This window comes from Sciurus carolinensis, chromosome 19 (genome assembly GCF_902686445.1).
Source record: "Sciurus carolinensis chromosome 19, mSciCar1.2, whole genome shotgun sequence".
Classification (NCBI taxonomy): Eukaryota; Metazoa; Chordata; class Mammalia; order Rodentia; family Sciuridae; genus Sciurus; species Sciurus carolinensis.
Window position 1 is genome coordinate 28,665,465 of NC_062231.1, and position 17,413 is coordinate 28,682,877.

Below are 17,413 nucleotides of genomic sequence, written 5' to 3' on the forward strand. Positions count from 1 at the left end.
CTTCAAATAAAACTCACATCCTATTTCAGGCTTTGCTAAAGTCAACGATCTGCTATTTAAAAAAAAAAAAAAAAGACAAAACATCTTCTTTCAAACAGGAAGTACAACATATCTATTTTTTTCTTCCACTGACAGGTCTTAGTTACCGGGCCTCCTTAGCCAGACAGAGCGAGAGGAAAGGGCCGTTTCACAGTGCGTGCTGTGAGCTGCCTGGCTGGCGGCTTTATTTTGAGCATGGAGACACTGGCTAAGGTGGCGCAGGAACCTCTGGAACAGCAGCCCCACAGGCCAGGAGTGAACCGAGGCTTCGGCCGTGAGCTCAGGCTCTGGGCACGGCCTTTGCCCCTCACTGAGCTCTTGGTCAAGGCCAATTCTCCTATTTCCCTCTATCCCCTTTTCTCTTCTTCTCTTTTATAAGGAAAAGCAACAAAAAAATGTTCCTTTGTTGTTGTTGTTGTTGTTGTTTTGACTTATAGAGTGACTCTGGAAAATGATTTCCTTATTGCTAGTTTCCTTGAAACTGAAATTTTTCAGAAAGCCACCAGAGGGAGCCACAGACTTTAATAAAAGAGCAGAAAGTGATGACTTTTTAAAAAAAAAAAAAAGAATGAAAGAAACATGGAGTGTCTTCGAGTTAGTTCAGGCATCCTTGGGTTTTCCCCTCCTTCTCAACTGACTTCCAAGGTGGAGAATTCACGTTTCCGGGTGCTGACTTCCTCTGTGGGGACTTGCGTTTCCCCATCACTGGTTGGACGTGATGGTTTTATTCACCCACTTTTGTCACGAGAGGCTCAAGACCTCTCCTCTTGCTGTGCCCTGGAGAGAGCTGTGAATACCAACGAGGAAGGACACCCCTCCACACGGGCCGCTGCAGTTCCAGAGAGCCAAATGTCCTCTGTGCTGCCGGGCAGGGCGCGAGGTCACGCAGCCCTTCCCCCATCACGGCTGGATTTGACTCCCGGGCCAGGGAAGTAAGTTCAGAAAACATTCCCATTTGATGGGAACCTTCAGTGCCAAGAGGCCTCTAGTAAAGTCTGTGCCCCAGGCTGACCGGGCCCCTTCGGAAATGCCGCCATTGGAAGTGTCTGGGTCTCAGCATCTGCAGGTACACAGCGGGTACGTGGCATGGCACCCACGTCCAGACGCTAACTCCTCTGTGCTTCCTTCGCGCCCTCCGTGCACTCCTGGAGACAGTGTACACAGTAGCTCCGTGCACCTGCTCTTGCCTGGGGTCCACCACGGGAGGAGCAGCGTGGGACTCTCCACCGATGCCACCACGTTTGCATGAACGAGTTCCAGATTTTGGAGCATTTTGGTTTCTGGACTTTCAAATGAGGGGTGCTCGACCTGCAGAACCATTCACCCCTTCAATGACCATAAGCATACAGATGAAAACGCATCCGGAGATAAAAACAGGATCCAAAGTGCTTCCCTCCTCGGGAGCCATCTGCGTCTCTTCTGCCCTGGCTTCCCAAGAGACAGCCCATGAGTCAAGCCCCTGGCTAGAGAGTGGGGTGCAAGAGCCTTTGCGGCAGGCTAAGGGACCCTGGCTCTAAGAGGACCAGGGTGGACAGGGAGGGCAGGGTCCAGCACCCATGGGTGCATGGTATCTGCATAAGCCTGTCCCCCAGCCAGCACACACATGCAAAAACATACACACTGAGCTGCTAGAAAATGTCCTTGACCCACACTGCAGGGCCCTGCAGCTAAGGAGGAGTCGCTGATAAAAAGTGGCTTAGATTATTAGCTGTCATTCCACTAAGTGGCTCTGTTTGAAATAGGTCACCTCCTCAGGGTCACCTTGCCCTGTGCATGCTCAGTTTCCTTCTTGTCCAACTTAACACTAAGTGAAAGGCCTTCCCGCCTCCCAAGAGCCCTGGAAAGGACCAGAGAGCTGGGACCTAACAGCTGCTAGAATCATAATGCCTCCCAAATCTCACTCTTATTCTCTATCTTGCAGGAGTTTCAGATTTGAGGAAAATTGTACATATTAACGAATCAAGAATGTAACTTAAAGAGTCAAAGCAATAAGCTAAAGTGTGGGGGGGGAACCATTCCCATGCCTCTGGAAATACAAATCATACATATTACATTTTCATATGCAAATTGGATGCAAAACAGGCAATCTTGTTATTATGATGATTTATTAGAGCTAAATAACAGGCAAGTGATATGTATCACTGGCTTGAAAAAGAAGCATCCAAGTCATCAAAGCCTCTTCTTTGAACAGACAGCTGACTCCAAACCTCTCCAGGAGGGGAACATGTTTTCTAACCATACTTTATATGTATACAGTACATATACATATACACGTATAATAAGTTCAGAATGTTTGAGAACTATTCAGCATATTTAAGAACTGATTCTGGGATTTATCCTGAGTTTTGCAAACAACAAAAAAAAATGTCTGTGCCTCCACTTCTGGGTTAGAAAAATTCCCCCATAAACACAGTTAACATCAAAAGTACATCACTGTCACAACTTTGGAACCAAGAGGAAGGGATGTCTTTGGCAGATATGGTTGTTTCCATCTTTGACAGTTTTATCTGGAACACTAACTTAATGGACCAGAGTCCCTCCCCACGCTGGAGCCACAGCAGGGACAGAGGAGAGCCCTGGTCCCACCAAGAGAAAGGGAAGAAGGTCCCCCTGCCTCTGTTCTTGCCTCTGTTGTGGTCTGAATTGAGTTCTTCAATGTTCTGCTCCACCAAAATGAATATTTTCCCAAGCAAATGATGATTGTGACCCATTATTATTTCTTCTCTCTGGTCGGTCCCTTCTCTGGGTATCAATTGCACACTGTTAGCACAAGCGAGCAGGGACTTTTTTCCTTTGTGATGGGACAAGAGGCCCTTGTGCTCTCAGAATAGTTATTACTGGATGTCGATCCCCTTAGGATAGTTTCCTCTCTGTGTTCCTTCCACTTTTTTTTTTTAAGTAGTTAACTTGAAATAAAGCATTTCAAAAATCAAATAAAAGGGGAAAGTGCCTACCATGAAGAATACTCAATTTAAACTTTCTGTGGGAAAGAAATTAAGATGGGAATGGGTCATAGCAGCTTGGTTATTTAACGTAGATGACCACCACCCACGTTTGGGAGGAATCAGTGCTGGCAGCTGACTTCTAGTGAGGGTCCAGGACTGTTTTCCGTGGATGGAGAGCTAGTCCTCACCCTGTTTTACAGGTGAGCACACCGAGGCAGAGCGGGTATAATTCGCCCAAAAGCGTGTGGGCAGAGTCCTGTTTCCAAGCCTGTGTGCCCACACTCTCCGTTTTACAGTCCTTCCCCTGACAGCAAAATGCTGTGATAGTTTTGTTGTAAGACTCAGAGGAGGCGACATTTTGCCTTTTTCTGGTGTGGAAATACAGAGAGGTAGATGCCAGCATGAAGTGGCTGCAGGGTACTCCTCTCCTGCCTGGGAACAGATTCACCTGGCTCCAGAGCATCTTTCCTACCTGGAAATCGCCCTGCTCCTTCATATCCTCCCCGCTGAAGAGCTAGGGCCTCCCCTTCCAGGTGGCATGCCCCATGGGGACGGGTCACCCCTCACCTTCCATCTGCAGTACCACCCCCACAGGTGAGAGCAGCCTCAGAGAGCCTCCAGGAGCAGTTAGGTCAGGGGGAGCAGTACCCGATGTCAGGCGCACTGACCCCAGACATGTGGGCAGCCATTCTAAGAAGGAGAAGCACGGGGACGCCACAACTATCTTCAGGAGGATCCTTCTGTGGAAGAGTTCATGCAAGCCGGGACCCAGGTTGGACTGCAGATCCCCACTGCAAGGGACACTTTGATTACTGGGTGATGCTGCTCTTACCAGAGCTTGGCACCTAAGAGGTACTCTGTGAACACCAGGTCAATCAACAATTAAATGACATCAGTAACTTTGGTGATGTTACTGAGTACAACTTATGCTTCCGCTGGTAAAGGTGATGCGTTATCAAGTGAGATGACCATGCGAGGTGGGTATAATTAAAAACCCTGTTTTCTAGGTGGGGAACATAGGACTTCAAGAAGCCAAGCGACAGGCAGACTTCGGACTTGAACCCAGGTTGGTCCCAGTTCTCCACAGCCAACCGCTGTGCTTGACTTCTAGGCCTGGCGGATCCTTCACCAGAGGCCTCCTGAGAAGCTGGGAGCCACACTCTGGAATTCCAAGGACCTGCAGGAGGAGGCTGATGGGCTAAGCACGGGGTTGGATCAGACATCTCCCTGGGTCCTCGTCATTACAAAAAGGAAGGATCTGTGAAGTCGGGTCAGTTCTACAGGCCTCTTGAGTGCAGCCAGGTACCAGAGGGTGCCGCTCCCACAGCCAAGCTCTAGGGACGATAGGGCCACTGATCGCTGAGGCGGCCGCAGGCTGGGGCCATGAACACACCCATGTGTTTTGGTACACACGTGGGTTCCCCAGTGCCAGCTCTCCCGGGCACTTTGCTAATGCCCACCTTCAGATTCTGGCTGGTGTCAGTGCAGTGGCATCTCGTTGGACGTGCCAAAGTTTCCAAGAGGGTTGGCATGTGGCATGGGAACATGTGTTAAAATGGCCCAGCATCTGGTTCTTCCAAAATCAGGAGGTGGATGCAGGCTTTGAGGTTACAAGGGGAGTCCTGCCCCCATGGGAGTTCAGGCAAACGAACTTGAAGAACTGGACGGAGATGAAAAAGAAAATGCTAAATATAAAACTCAGCTTCCTGGGGGCCTGGTGTAAGTCAGGAAGGGCTGTCTTCTGCCCCCGCCGGGGGAGTTTACTCCTAGAAGGGTTTTGGCTTTTGCTTTTTGGTTTTTATTGTGGTAAAATTGACGCACAATATAAAAGTTACCCTCTTTGCTATTTTTAGGTGCACAGCTCAGTCGTGTTCAGTATATTCACATTGGTGGGAAAGAGATCTCCAGAACCTTTGGTCTCACAAGTCTGAAACCCCCCACCCATTAAATGAGCCCCCTACTCCCTCCCTGCAGCAGAGGCCCGCCTAGCATTCCTCTCCTGGGAAATGAAAAGGACCGTCCTGCCCACCCAGCAGACCCGCTCTGGCTACAGAATCCTCTGCGAGACTCTCTAGCCTGGAGATGACCTAACGCAGAGGACAAAGGGGGCTCAACTTGACTCAGTTATCGCGAGGACCCGGTAAGACGTGTGGTAAGACTTGGGAAGGACAGTGACAAATGAGGTCAACAAAACCAATAAAGGAAAATAAGCACACTGGCTCCAAGCGAAGGAGAAAAGGCGGACCCATGCCGGAGGGCTCGAGTGACACGCAGGCTCCGTGACCACTGTCCGCCACTGAGGCCTGAGGAGGACATGCTGCTGGTGAAGGTGACCTCGTGACCCTACCACCCAGGAACAGGAAGGAGCCCCTTCTGGAACCTGGCTTGACTCTCAGGCCAAACCAAACACCGCCGTGCATCGCAGTGAGGGGCATGAGCGGGACGTGGGCCACGGGGGAGCTGCGAGGCCTGCTGTCCTGGGAAGCCCACCCAGACTCCAGGGAACACAGAGCTCTATCCCAGGGTGCCTGTGAAACTCACGAAAGAGCCCTCATTTCCAACATCAGGGTGGCTTATGTATTAACTAAGATAATTCTCCGTTTTGTTGTTGCTGTTGTTAATTTCTCCATGAATTGGTTAAGAACTCAACCCCAAACTAAGAGTTCAGAAAAGAGGGAGAGAGCAAAGCAAACATCTCAAGATTTTCTAAAAGCAAAACACAACAAAACAAAGGTCATCAATACCGTGTTCGCCATCTGCAAGGCAGGGTCCATCAAGCCCAGGATTTCCTCATTATAACTCGATTCCAGGCTAATGATGTCATCGATGACATCATCCATCTGCAGGAAAAAGTCACAGGAGAGAGAGAGAAATGAGCAAAAACTGTACAACACACCCCAAAGAGACATTCCGGGTTCTAACCTAAAGCAGCAATGCTCTTTAATCAGGTCCTGAGAGTGACCGTCCTCTCCCCAGTGAGCTGAAAACACAGACCACTAACTTCAACAGATGCTAAGCCCGACACTCGCGGCCAGCATCTGAGGGATCCAGGTGCCCAGGGCCGCGCCTAGGGATTTGCATGGGCTCTGTCATTCACCCTGACGACGACCCTATGGGGTCAGTACCATCACTGCAGCAGCCGTCCAGGCGAGATGGGGAAGAGCCCGCCCGGAAGCAGGGCTGGGCCACGACTTGTCCCTGGCTTTCACTACTATGCTGCACTGCCTGTCCTGAACAGGAAAGATGGACCAGGAAGTCTCTTCCTGAACAGCGGCCGCCACTTCCTGTGTTCCCTTCCCATACCCCACTGGAGGAGGAAAGCCAGGGGGGATCCAGCCCTTGGTTCCACAGGCCCTGTAGACACTGTGGCTCTCAGGACACTGGCTGGCCCTGCACTGATTCAACAGTGGCTTGTGGAATCACTAGCTCCTTGCACAGCTGCCAGAGCGCTCTGCCCCCAGGAGCACGGAGCACGAGGCACTCCCAGGAGGTGGATTTTACTCCTGAAGCTCCCAGACACCAGGCACGATGGTAAACCACAGCGGTCACCCGTGCCTTGCGGCAGTTGCCAGAGAAGTCTGCAAACACTCTGGGTAAACTCCTGTGTGTGCAAGTCGGGGGGCGTGCGTGTGCCAGGTCTGCACAGAGCTTCCCAGGCACACGAGGGGACCTCAGAAGGCACAGGGATGCTGCCCTAGAGTTATCCCACTTCTCGGTTTAAAGACAAAGTCTCCTACGTCCGTGAGGCTCCACGTGCCAGTACTTGAAATGGGGACCAATCAAGCTCCCCACCCTACTGGCTTCTGGGGAAAACTCAGGATAAACCATAGGAGGTATTCACTGTCAGGAAAAAGTGGACGTTTAATATGGGAATCGCAAAATGATCCCTCAGAAGGATCGTTAGCAGCCAAGTTTGAAAAACTGCTACAACCGTGTTAGATTCCGTTTCTGGGTGACACCAGTTTTATTTATTTCCATAGATGATTTCTAATTGAGTTGATTATTTTTATGAAAATTAACATTAGTGGGCTTAATGTGGTTTTTTTCATATATTTTTTCTCATGCAGGCTGATGCTAGGAAATACAGAAAACAGAGACTATAAAAATGTGCCCGATTCTAATATAGAAAGTTGGGAAAGCAAAACAGAGAAATTTTTTTGCTGCTCATCTTCTCTCTTGCGTATCTGTACACACGCAGAGACATATAAATAGGTGTGACATAATTTGTCCATTCAATAGGATGTTGTAGAAGAACCTTGACTTGTTTGGGAAAACAGCCATTAGCTATTATTAAATTAGTAAGGCCTCAGAGGGTGTGTTCTGTGAGATTCCACTTAGAACACTGTAGATCACACAGACACAGCTTGGGCTTACTCACAGCCTCAGAAAACGCCTACCCTACAAATCTGCGTCACCTGCAATGACGATGGTACACAAACAGAGCCTTCATCTCGTTTCTGAAAATTCATACAGCTAAGCACGTTCTCATGAGTTAAAGTAACTTTGGGAAAAGACATTGAAAATACCTAGTAATTATTTAATGGTGAGCTACTGTGAACACACGGCCCTGTTCATGGCTTTTCCTACTTTTAAAAAAAAAAAAAAAGTCAAGGGAGGTGAACCCCCGGAGGTGGCCGGGAGGGCGGAGGCTCGTACCTGCATGCACGGAGCTCGTGGGTGTGCGTTCATGCCGGGGCACTCGCTCTCCACCCTGTTCTGCTCTTCAAACTTATAAAACCCCTGCAAAACACAAGGCAGAACAGCCCCAGGTTGGGCTCCGCAGCGACTCTGCAGTGAGCAGCTCACGCAGGCTGACAGCACAGCCACAAGAAGAAGGAAGCGCTCGAAGAAGACAGAGCCCACCCGGAGACAGGAGGAAGGAGGAACGCGGGCCGTCATTGGGCTGCATGGCAGGTAGGGACAGAGGAGCCACCTGGCCCCGGGCGCGGGCAAGGACCTGGTCCTTCCCGTGATTAGAGTCACTTCTGAATTCAAACGACTCAGAGGCCAGGAAAACTCTGCCAAAATGAGGCTCATCCTCAGGATTTGGAAATAACGGGCGTTAAATCCCAGCCCTCCTCTGGGGTCCTTCTGGGCTCCGATTGTGGTTCGCCTGAAGGTCTGTCTGGGTCTCCTCTCCAGTCCAGCCTTTACCAAAGTGGGTTTGACAGGCAGCGGCAACGTCAAGATGAAACCCCAGCATGCAGCCACCAATCAGCCCCTGGCTTCCCTCAGGATCTCGTGTGCCGTGTTATTCAAATCCGGCAGGCAAACTCTGCTTGTTTTGTTCTGTTTTGTTTTTTTAAATTTTTTTTCAACTCAGGGAGAAATAAAAATAATATTACAGACACTCGCAGAGAGCAGCACTGCTCTGCCACCTGGTCCACACCTTTCTATTCCTGCCTTTCCTCTTCCGCCTCCCCTTCGCCTCCACATGTTCGCCACCTCCTGAGTGGGAAGGCCGGGATGGGAAGAGGGCGTGGGGGGAAGGAGGCAGAGGCTGGCTGGGGAGGTGGCCTCGCCGCGTTCCGCTTGGAGTGGCCCTGGGCTCCTGTTAGGGCTGCGAACCCCAAACCCAGAATGGGGAACAGGAAACTGGAGCATGACAGCCAGGCTGGACAGTCCAGATAGGCCTGATGGCCGAGGCCACAGACAAGGGAGTCCACGGTCAAGGGCGGGAGGAAGAGGCGACAGACAGGTGCTGAGTGTGAGGAGGAGGAGGGGCGGAGAGGAGGATGATTACCTCTTTGTCACAGTTGGAGTTAAGCGTAAGCATGGCCATTGGGCTGTTGGGCGCGCTGCTCCCCGGCACCGGCGGCAGGACGCGGTCGCCCGGCTGGTTTGGACATGGCAAGCTCAGGACCTGGTTGGCATGTTTGTTTGCTAAAGTGGTAGAAAGGTACTGCTTTACCTGCTGCCTCTGCGCTTGCTGTATGTGGTACTTGGTGGGGTTTTCGAGGTGGGTCTGCACCTGAGCACAGCCGGGAGGGAAAAGAAGACAGCAGGTTATTCCCGAGCGTCAGACGGCTCTCCTCCAGGCTCCTGCAGACCGACCGGCCACCCCGGAGTGCACTCGGAAGCGCCTGCGTCCCCGGCCCGCAGGAAGGGATTTTGATATCATGGAAGTCTAAAGTCCAACCTGTAGGATTCGGGGTAAGACGGCTCTGTTTAATGTCCTTGCTGATTAACTACCTATCCCTGTCAAACTTGCGCCCTTCTCCCGTCTAGTCATTAAAAGTTTGCAAATACCAGTAAGGCAAACGTGTCTCCAGGGCACCTGAAAACATTCAGTAAGATCAAAGTCACAATCTCCAACATGCATATTCAGTGTGTCACACTTTCCTTGGCAAAGAGAACAGCTTTCTGTTAAAACACACACACACACGAAATAACCCACCAAAATCTCCTTAAAAAGTCACTGTAAAATGGTTGTAGAAAATAAATACTCCGATGTTTAAGTCAACTGGTTTAAACATGATTCCTCCTCCTTTAATCGGAATGATTTTTAACATTTTAGTTACAAAGGAATTCAGTTGAAAACGCAACTCCATGTTAAACAGTTCTTTTTCCCAAACACACTTACATGTATGTGTTTTTAAAGGCATGACTAAGCCACCCAGATACTTTTTTTTTCCTTAGAAACATTAATGCAAAATCAGAAATACTTTTTGAAAAAAAAAATCAATGCCATTCAATCTAAAGTAACTCTTTCCCTGACACATACAATTTAACCCTAAGGGGTGTGAACAGGAGATGGAGATCACACAGCCACACACTGGGGAAATACAGCCTACCATTTACCCTGTTCCAAACTCTCCTGAATTACTTCTTATTGCATCAGACGATAAACATCACTAAAAGAGCAAATTTGCACTGATTAAGGAAAGCGTGCTTATCGCAGCAACATTAAAGAGGCGAATTTGTCAACATCCTGCCGTATATTTCAGAAACCAAATAGGAACAAGAATCAAGCTCACCTGATAGTGATTATATTCTAGCATTTCCAGCATCACACCGTTTCAGGCAGCCCCGATCCAACGAGAAACGGCAGATTATTCTCCCTCTACTTCTGTGACTCCAATCCCGGGACTGACTGGCATCCAGAAGCACCATGAACAGGGCCGCCCGAGACGCCACCCTAACCCGGCCGCGCAGTCCTGCTTATAACAACCTAAGCTAATTAGCTATGCATGTAAAAACCATTCTCACAAGGGGCTTTTTTTTTTGGGGGGGGGCGGGGGGAAGCCTATGAGTTTGGTCTTAAATATTGATATCAATTTTCCCCCTGGCTTGACGTCACGCTTTTTTTCCTTAAATATAAAAGAACCTTTTTAAGGGATGAGCTATCAAAGTCAAGCTCACTGGCAGATCAAGGCCGATTCACGATTCATCTTTAGTTCCGGTAGTATTAATAGACAATGGCATTTCTCTCTCAGCAATAGGTTAGGAGCTGGGCACCCCCTTCGGAGCAGTTGGTGCCCAAAAGCTACTGCTGCACATGAGATCTTTAAATAGCCACATAACACTGCCACGTCCGAGGGCGAGAAGACCCTCTTGCAGGGAGGAGGGTCTGCTGCGCTTCCCAGCTCAGCAGCCTCACCCTGCATCCTGGTCTCCACGCAGGGACCTCCTAGCTCCTCCACGGGTGGACGTGTTGCTTGTGACCAACCCCCATCAGGAAGAGGGGGCTGCCCTGAGCAGGATGCAGTATACCCGGCACTGAATGCATCTTTACACAGAAAATAAGACAGCCTGCCAGTTGAGCCCTCAAGTTAGGAAGCATGGACATCTTTGCTAAAAATGTTCTGATGTTCTTGGAGCTAGAGAAAAACAGGGTGTCATCATACATAACTGATGCGTGTATGTGTCCATTCATTGAACCATTTCATGATTCACTATTATGAGCGAGACCCTGTAAATCATAGCACATGCTGTAAACAAACACATACGAACATAGATAGGATTTCCAACTTCATAAAAGAGACAGTGTGGGGTGAGGTCAAAAAAATCACATTAAATAAGAACAGACCAGGTGTGGAGGCACAGCCCTGTGATTCCAGCAGCCCAGGAGGCTGAGGCACAAGGATCACAAGTTTGAGGCCAGCCTCAGCAACTCGGTGAGGCCCTAAGCAACTTAGGAAGACCCTGTCTCAAAAGAAAAAAATCAAAAGGGCTAGGAGTGTGGCTCAGTAGTTATGCAACCCTGGATTTAATCCCCAGCACCAAAACAAGAAGAGAGGGAGACACACATGTTCTAAGATCATGATGAACATCCAGTGATCACTGAGGAAGTGGGATAGTATTTTAAGCATAAAAATGTTAGCTTTGTTAATTTTGTCCAAATACTCAGGATGGGGACGTCCTTTGAGATGACCACCTCAGACTCTCTCCAGCACCTGGCCTTGCCACCCAGAGGCCACAGAAGACATTTTAAGTTCACAAAGGGTCCAGACACGATAATGAAGAGGACAAAAATAAACACAGGCGGTGGTGGGCGCAACGTGCTGTTCTCACGCTGCACTCGAGGAGGAAGAAAGGGCCGCACATTTAAAAATAGACGCCGATGCTCCTCTGGGTCCTGGCTCCTTAAGGAAGCCGCTTCCGCTTCACTCAGGAACAAGGCGACCTGCTCCCGGCCCGGCCCTGCCCCTGAGGTCCCACCAGGCACAGGGCTGGAGGCAGGGCTGGTGGCCTGGCGGGTTCCCTGTCCTCCTGCCGCGGGTCTCCTGAGCCTTCGAGCCAGGCGAAGGCAGATGGCCTCCCAGCAGGACGCCAGGCAGACAGGGCAGCTGTTTGCAGCCGACACCTGGAGCCAGGAGATGGTGAGGGACCGGAGCGCGGGGTAGGAGACCGAGGAGAAGACGCAGCCTGTCCACACCGCAGCCGGCTCACGCTGTGGGCTGCCAGTCCAGGGCTCTGGTTGTCCAAGGGCAGCTGGCAACAGAGCTTCTTTTTTAAATTAGATATTCTAGATTTAAGTAACGGGCAGCTTTCTGGTTTACTTTCTACACGGCGTGAAAGCAGCCCAACACAGCCCGAGAACGGGCTCTCGGTCCCACAGCCCAGGGCTCGTCCCTGGAGGAGGGCCTCAGAGCCGCTCCCGGGAAGGCCTGTCCAAGGCCCGGCACTGCCCGGTGCTGCTCTGAGGGACGACGTGCCCGTCTGCACAGGCGGCCGATAGCCGAGGACGCCGGACTCGGTTCCCATTCTGGCTTTGCAGCTGCTGCCCCAGCGACCTGCGACCAGTCGTTGCTGCTCCTGGCTCCGGTGTCTTCCTGTGCTCGCAGGAGCAGTAGCGGAGCCGGCACCTGAAGGACCCCAAGAGAACTCCTCCGGGGTCTTGTCTCAGGGCCTTGAAAGCCCTCAGAGGACTGTGCCTGCGGGTTGTGGGAATCAAAGGCGGGAACCCCAGGAGCAGGGGGTCATGCCCAGCCCGTGCTCCTGGCGGCAGCATGCCCAGGTCCCAGCCCGTCATGAAGCCTTTCAGAGCTCCCTGGCACACCACGGGCCGGGGCCAGAGGGGCAGTGGTTCATTCCCAGAGCAGTTCTGACGGGCACAGCCCTGCTAGCGTCCCGCACACCCCTGGGCGCTCAGGTCACACTGTGTGAACCCTGATCCAGAACAGTCAGCATGGTGCACCCTCGGCCGGCTGCCCTGGACGGTCAGCATGGTGGCGCCCTCGGCCGTCGGCCCTGGCCACAGCAGGCAGGACTCTGGGCAGGTGACAAGGGGCACCCTCATGCAGAGCATGCTGGAGGAAGATCCTGGCGGCCCTGGCTGCCCCCAGCATCACCCTGAGGCTCTACAGCCCTTCACAGCTTCAAAACCCACACGGTCACCTAACTCATGGCTCTTAGTAACTCTGTTCTCCTCGATTTTGAAATAGTCGACCAGTCGTGCAAATGAGAACATACGCCTGGTTCAACAGGGGACAGAAACATCTTCACGGTCTCCTGAAAAATCCATGGTTTTGACCTTCAATCCAAACACCCATGTTGAGGACTTCAGATAGCCAAGGCCGACCCCATTCAGTAGGGCTGACCACCTAAGCACAGACCACAGAAGAAAACTAGGACGCTTGGCACGACACGCGATTTGCCGACGTCACGTGTATTCCTCAGAGAGTCCGCTTGCCCTCCGAGGTGAAGGGCAAGACTCCAAAGCTTTGAAACGGCTTCTTTGCTACTGGACCTGTCCTCCTGCTGTGTCCCTCCTCCCTTCAGACCTGGAATTGACAGCAGAAGAAACGGACTGGACTGGACCACCTCCCAACTGGCCCCTGTAGCTTCGCCACTTCCTGCGAAGTGACAGGAAGTTCTCCATCAGGTTCATTCTAAAGAGATCCCGAAGCACACTGCTGGTCCCGGTAAGATTCGGGCTCTGATTGCCACCCTCCTGCTGCACAGAGGTCACTGGGGAAGAAAATCTTCCAGAAGGCGCACCGGTCTTCTGCCTCATCCACGTTATCCAGAATTTGAACAAAATGGAATGGAGATTTCCATAGCCTTTAGTTTATGATTTTATTTTATTTTAATTTTTTTTTTTTTGGTAGTGGGGATTGAACTCAGGAACACTCGACCCCTGAGCCTCATCCCCAGCCCCATTTTGTATTTTATTTAGAGACAGGGTCTCGCTGAGTTGCTTAGTGCCTCACTTTTGCTGAGGCTAGCTTTGAACTTGCAATCCTCCTGCCTCAGCCTCCCGAGCTGCTGGGATTACAGGCGTGCACCTCTGGACCTGGCAGTCTTTAGTTTACGATGGATTTTATTTTTTTTCCCAACAAGTCAACAAAATGTTGAGGTTTCTTCTGTTGAGGGAGAGAATTTGTTCTTTTCTTCAGTAAGTTTAAGGGACATTAAAGGGATCACTCAATTGCTCTTCACTACCATGACCACACCGCCTTCTTTCTAAAATGTTTTTTAAATAACAATTTACAAAGAAGTCAATTATGCAATTATAATCACTGAAAAAAATGGTAAAACAGAGAAAGCTAGCTTTCTTTGTGTTTTCAGGCTGCGACTGAACCCAGGGCTTTGGGCAAGTGCTTTACCAACTGAGCTCTGCCCAAACACTGCCTGTCTGAAATAACTGGGGCGAAGCTTCGCAGGGTGGCAGTGAGATGAGGACCAAGGTCCCCTTCCATCCCGCAGCAGTGACATTACCAACAGCAGACAGCACAGGCCCAGAACGTGAGTTCTAGGACACATAATCTTGCTACTGCATAATCTGTGCAAAGGGACCCTTGACAAAGACTAAGGATGATGGGGACACAAGTCCTGACCAGAGGGAGAAGCAGTAGAATTGGGTGCCAACAACAAGTAAAAATGAAGAGTGCATAGGGAAGGCGGGATGCTAAGCCCAGGGGCTGCCTGTTTGTGTGCGGCCCATAAACAAAGGAGGGATCTTACACTTTTGGAAAAAAATCAAAAAGACTAACGTTTCATGACGCCTGACAATCATGTGACTTCCGAGTGTCAATGCTGATGAAGTTTGACTGGCACACAGTCACTCCTGCACCTTAGCAGAGCTGAACTGTACCCCAAAATAAGGAAATGGGGACATGGACCCCAGAGGCTTGTGTTGGCCCGCAGAGCCTGGACTGTCCACTCTCAGGCCTCTTATAGAAAATGCTGGCCCTGTAAGAAAGTTTCACCAAGCTAGAATTGAGCTGTCCTAGTGCAGAGAAGCTGTAGCGAGGTCTGCAGGAAGGAATGGGAAGTGGGGTACCAATACATAACTTGGTAGTCATATTTCCAGATACTGTCTAACCTGGACCCCGTCCACGTGAGAAGATAGGATGTGCTTGATTAGCCCATTTCTAAAGACAAGAAGCAGACGCGCTGGTTAGAACCCAGAGCCAGGTCTTCATGACCCCGGCCACGGTGGCAGACTACAGACCCCCTTCACTGGGGATCAATACATGAGTGAAGAGGGAAAGTCGGGCCTGTGTAAGCCAAGGGTGGGCTCGCAACCCACCATGTACTCCACACAGGTGTGGACCTGACTCAGCCTTGATCTGCAGACTTTCATAGACTCCACCTTCTACCTCATTTCTCTGTAGGCTTCTGAAATCAGAGACAGGAGTTGTAACTGTGTGCAGATGGAAAGGAAAATAAATCTGCTTTCCTACGAGTCTGATGTTATAAGGGAATCAACTAGACCAGCCCTACTGAAAAGTCCTAGCCAGTCTTCTGTCCTGAGCTAATGACCTGCAACAGGGTGCCCATTACAAGCTACAAGGTAGTGAGCCTTTGGCTCCAGGATAAGCAATACTTAATGGCCACAGAATAAAAGGTATCATCTTAAGGAAACTCCAAATCCGCATGTTATTTCTTCTCTCTCAGACTCAACCAAAGAGCATGAGAATAAAAAGAACAGGTTTTTATCTCAGCCAAATAGAAGCAGGACAGATCTGGCAGTGGCAGCCAGCTACCTGCAGAGTAGTTACTATCCTAGAACAAAAACATCGCTTCCGGCAGCAAATTTCTATGGGGAAAAAAAGGAACAAGACTCAGTAAACTGAAGTTACCACTTGTTTTAAGGGAAGACCATCCATTTAGGGTCATGCACTCTGAGGATCCTTTCAGCCATTGTCAATGACCTCAATGATAATAAACAGGAAGATTCCTATCTATTAGTAATAACAGGAATTCCTTGGCAGCAAATAAGAAGATTTTTTTAAATATAGAAAACAAGATCGATATTCATGTGTTGTAAACTGTGCCATGTGCTGGACATGAAGAATTTTATATCCACTCCTATAACCTAGGTCCATCAAAATTCATCCTCAAAAGTCACTTGGGTGACCACATATAAGTCTCGACACGGTTCTGTTCTGCTTTTTAATTGTATGGTGACAAACTCTGACTGAATACAGAAACAACTCTTGAAGAGAGCTGGTTTTGACCACTTTAGATTCTTCTTTTGAGGTGCTGACATTGAAAGAATCTTCACAATCAGCCTCTTGCCAGAAATAGAGAATTAAACACAGGATCGTGAGTCTAACTGCACATAACTCACAGGGGACCGCGTTAGAGCAGAGCGCAGCTCTGTAGGCCTGGGATGGAACCCGGGATCCTGCACTTCTAACAGGCCCCCAGGGGACGCAGACCCCCTGGCCTAGGAAGCCAGCGGGCCCGAGTAACAGGCTCTAATACGTCAGTCACATGATCCCCGTTCATCCAATTACTGTCACTTGCACACTGACTAGATGGCAGGGAGTGAAAAAGGTCTTCCACAGGATGTTCCAGAAGGGCCTCAGAGAGAACGTGATGTGTAAGCACAGATCTGGAGCCGGAGGGAAGAGGGAAGGAGGAGCACCCAGCCAAGGGCAGGGGCCCTGGGTGCGAGGGGGTGGCGGGAACAGCAGCAGAATCCACGCTCCCTGCTGGGTCCCTGCTGCTCTCTGGGCCTTGCTGACCTCCTCCGTGTTTCTCCTCAGCCTCCTTTACTAGATGACCCTCCGCTCCCCTCCTGCAGAGTATCCCGAGGCCCCCAGATTGATTTTATCCACCCACAATCACAGCCCTGCTGACCCAAGCCCAACTCACGGAGGCAACCCCTGCCCCCGCCAGACTTCTCTGAACTCCAGACCGACCTGCACCTGCTGCCCGACAGGACTCGGGGAGACTCAGCCACCCCGCGAGTGACATGTCCCACCCCTCTCCGAGTAGCTGCTCCATCTCCTCCTCGTAACAGTGGCAACTCCAGCTCCTGTTAGGAGCTGCTGGGTTTTTACAGGTCAAAGCGGTCTCCACAGGGTCTGTCCAGTTGCTCATTCCAAAACCCTGCTACCTTTGACTCCTTATTTCCCTCCTACCCTGTATCCAATCCACCCAATCCGTCTTCAGAACACAGACAAGTTTTGCCTGGCTGTTCCCTGCTACTGTGGCCTCCTGACTCACACCTTGGACTCGAAGTCCCCTGGCCACCCACGTGTCCTCTTAGTCTATATTCAAGACAACGGCTGGAGCGGTCTTAAGATCCAAGTCCGCCATGGTAGTCCTGTGCAGCGCAGCATAGGACAAAACAAAACCCACCTCTGCAACCGTCACCCACCCATTTATGAGAAAAAGTCTACGAGAGCCTATGAGCCCTTGGACCAATGCTCATCTAGAGCTCATTAGAAATGATCATACTGGAGCCCAGGCCTGAGCTGGGGAAGCAGAACCTCCGGGTATGGGGGCCAGAATTGAAGTTCGCTCGACATGTCTCGGGGGGATTCTTGGGCACAGCACAGCTTGAAAGTCCCTGCCCCTGTGCCTGCTCCTCCCTCCCTAAGGAATGACCAGTTCCACCTTTCCTCCCACATCCATCCTAGGTACTCAAAACCCTGACCCACACCCTGCCAGCTCCCCAGATCCCTGCTCTACTTCCAGAACATGACCTGGACTTAGTGGGCACTTGGCGAATCTTCAGTGAATCAAGG

At 50.6% G+C, this 17,413-nt stretch overlaps 1 protein-coding gene across 11 annotated transcripts in view; it reads right to left on the reverse strand.

The window, feature by feature from the left end:
• Mitf (melanocyte inducing transcription factor) overlaps positions 1-17,413 on the reverse strand; it is a 191,360-nt gene that overhangs the window by 17,275 nt on the left and 156,672 nt on the right. For 9 of the 11 annotated variants that reach the window (XM_047534655.1, XM_047534657.1, XM_047534654.1 and 6 more), the window contains exons 3-5: positions 8,728-8,955; positions 7,641-7,724; positions 5,729-5,824 (exon numbers count right to left, since the gene is read on the reverse strand). In XM_047534655.1, coding sequence (XP_047390611.1) covers positions 5,729-5,824; positions 7,641-7,724; positions 8,728-8,955 — 408 coding nt within the window. The remainder of the gene's footprint in view (positions 1-5,728; positions 5,825-7,640; positions 7,725-8,727; positions 8,956-17,413) is intronic. The other 2 variants (XM_047534661.1, XM_047534662.1) reach the window with 1 other exon arrangement.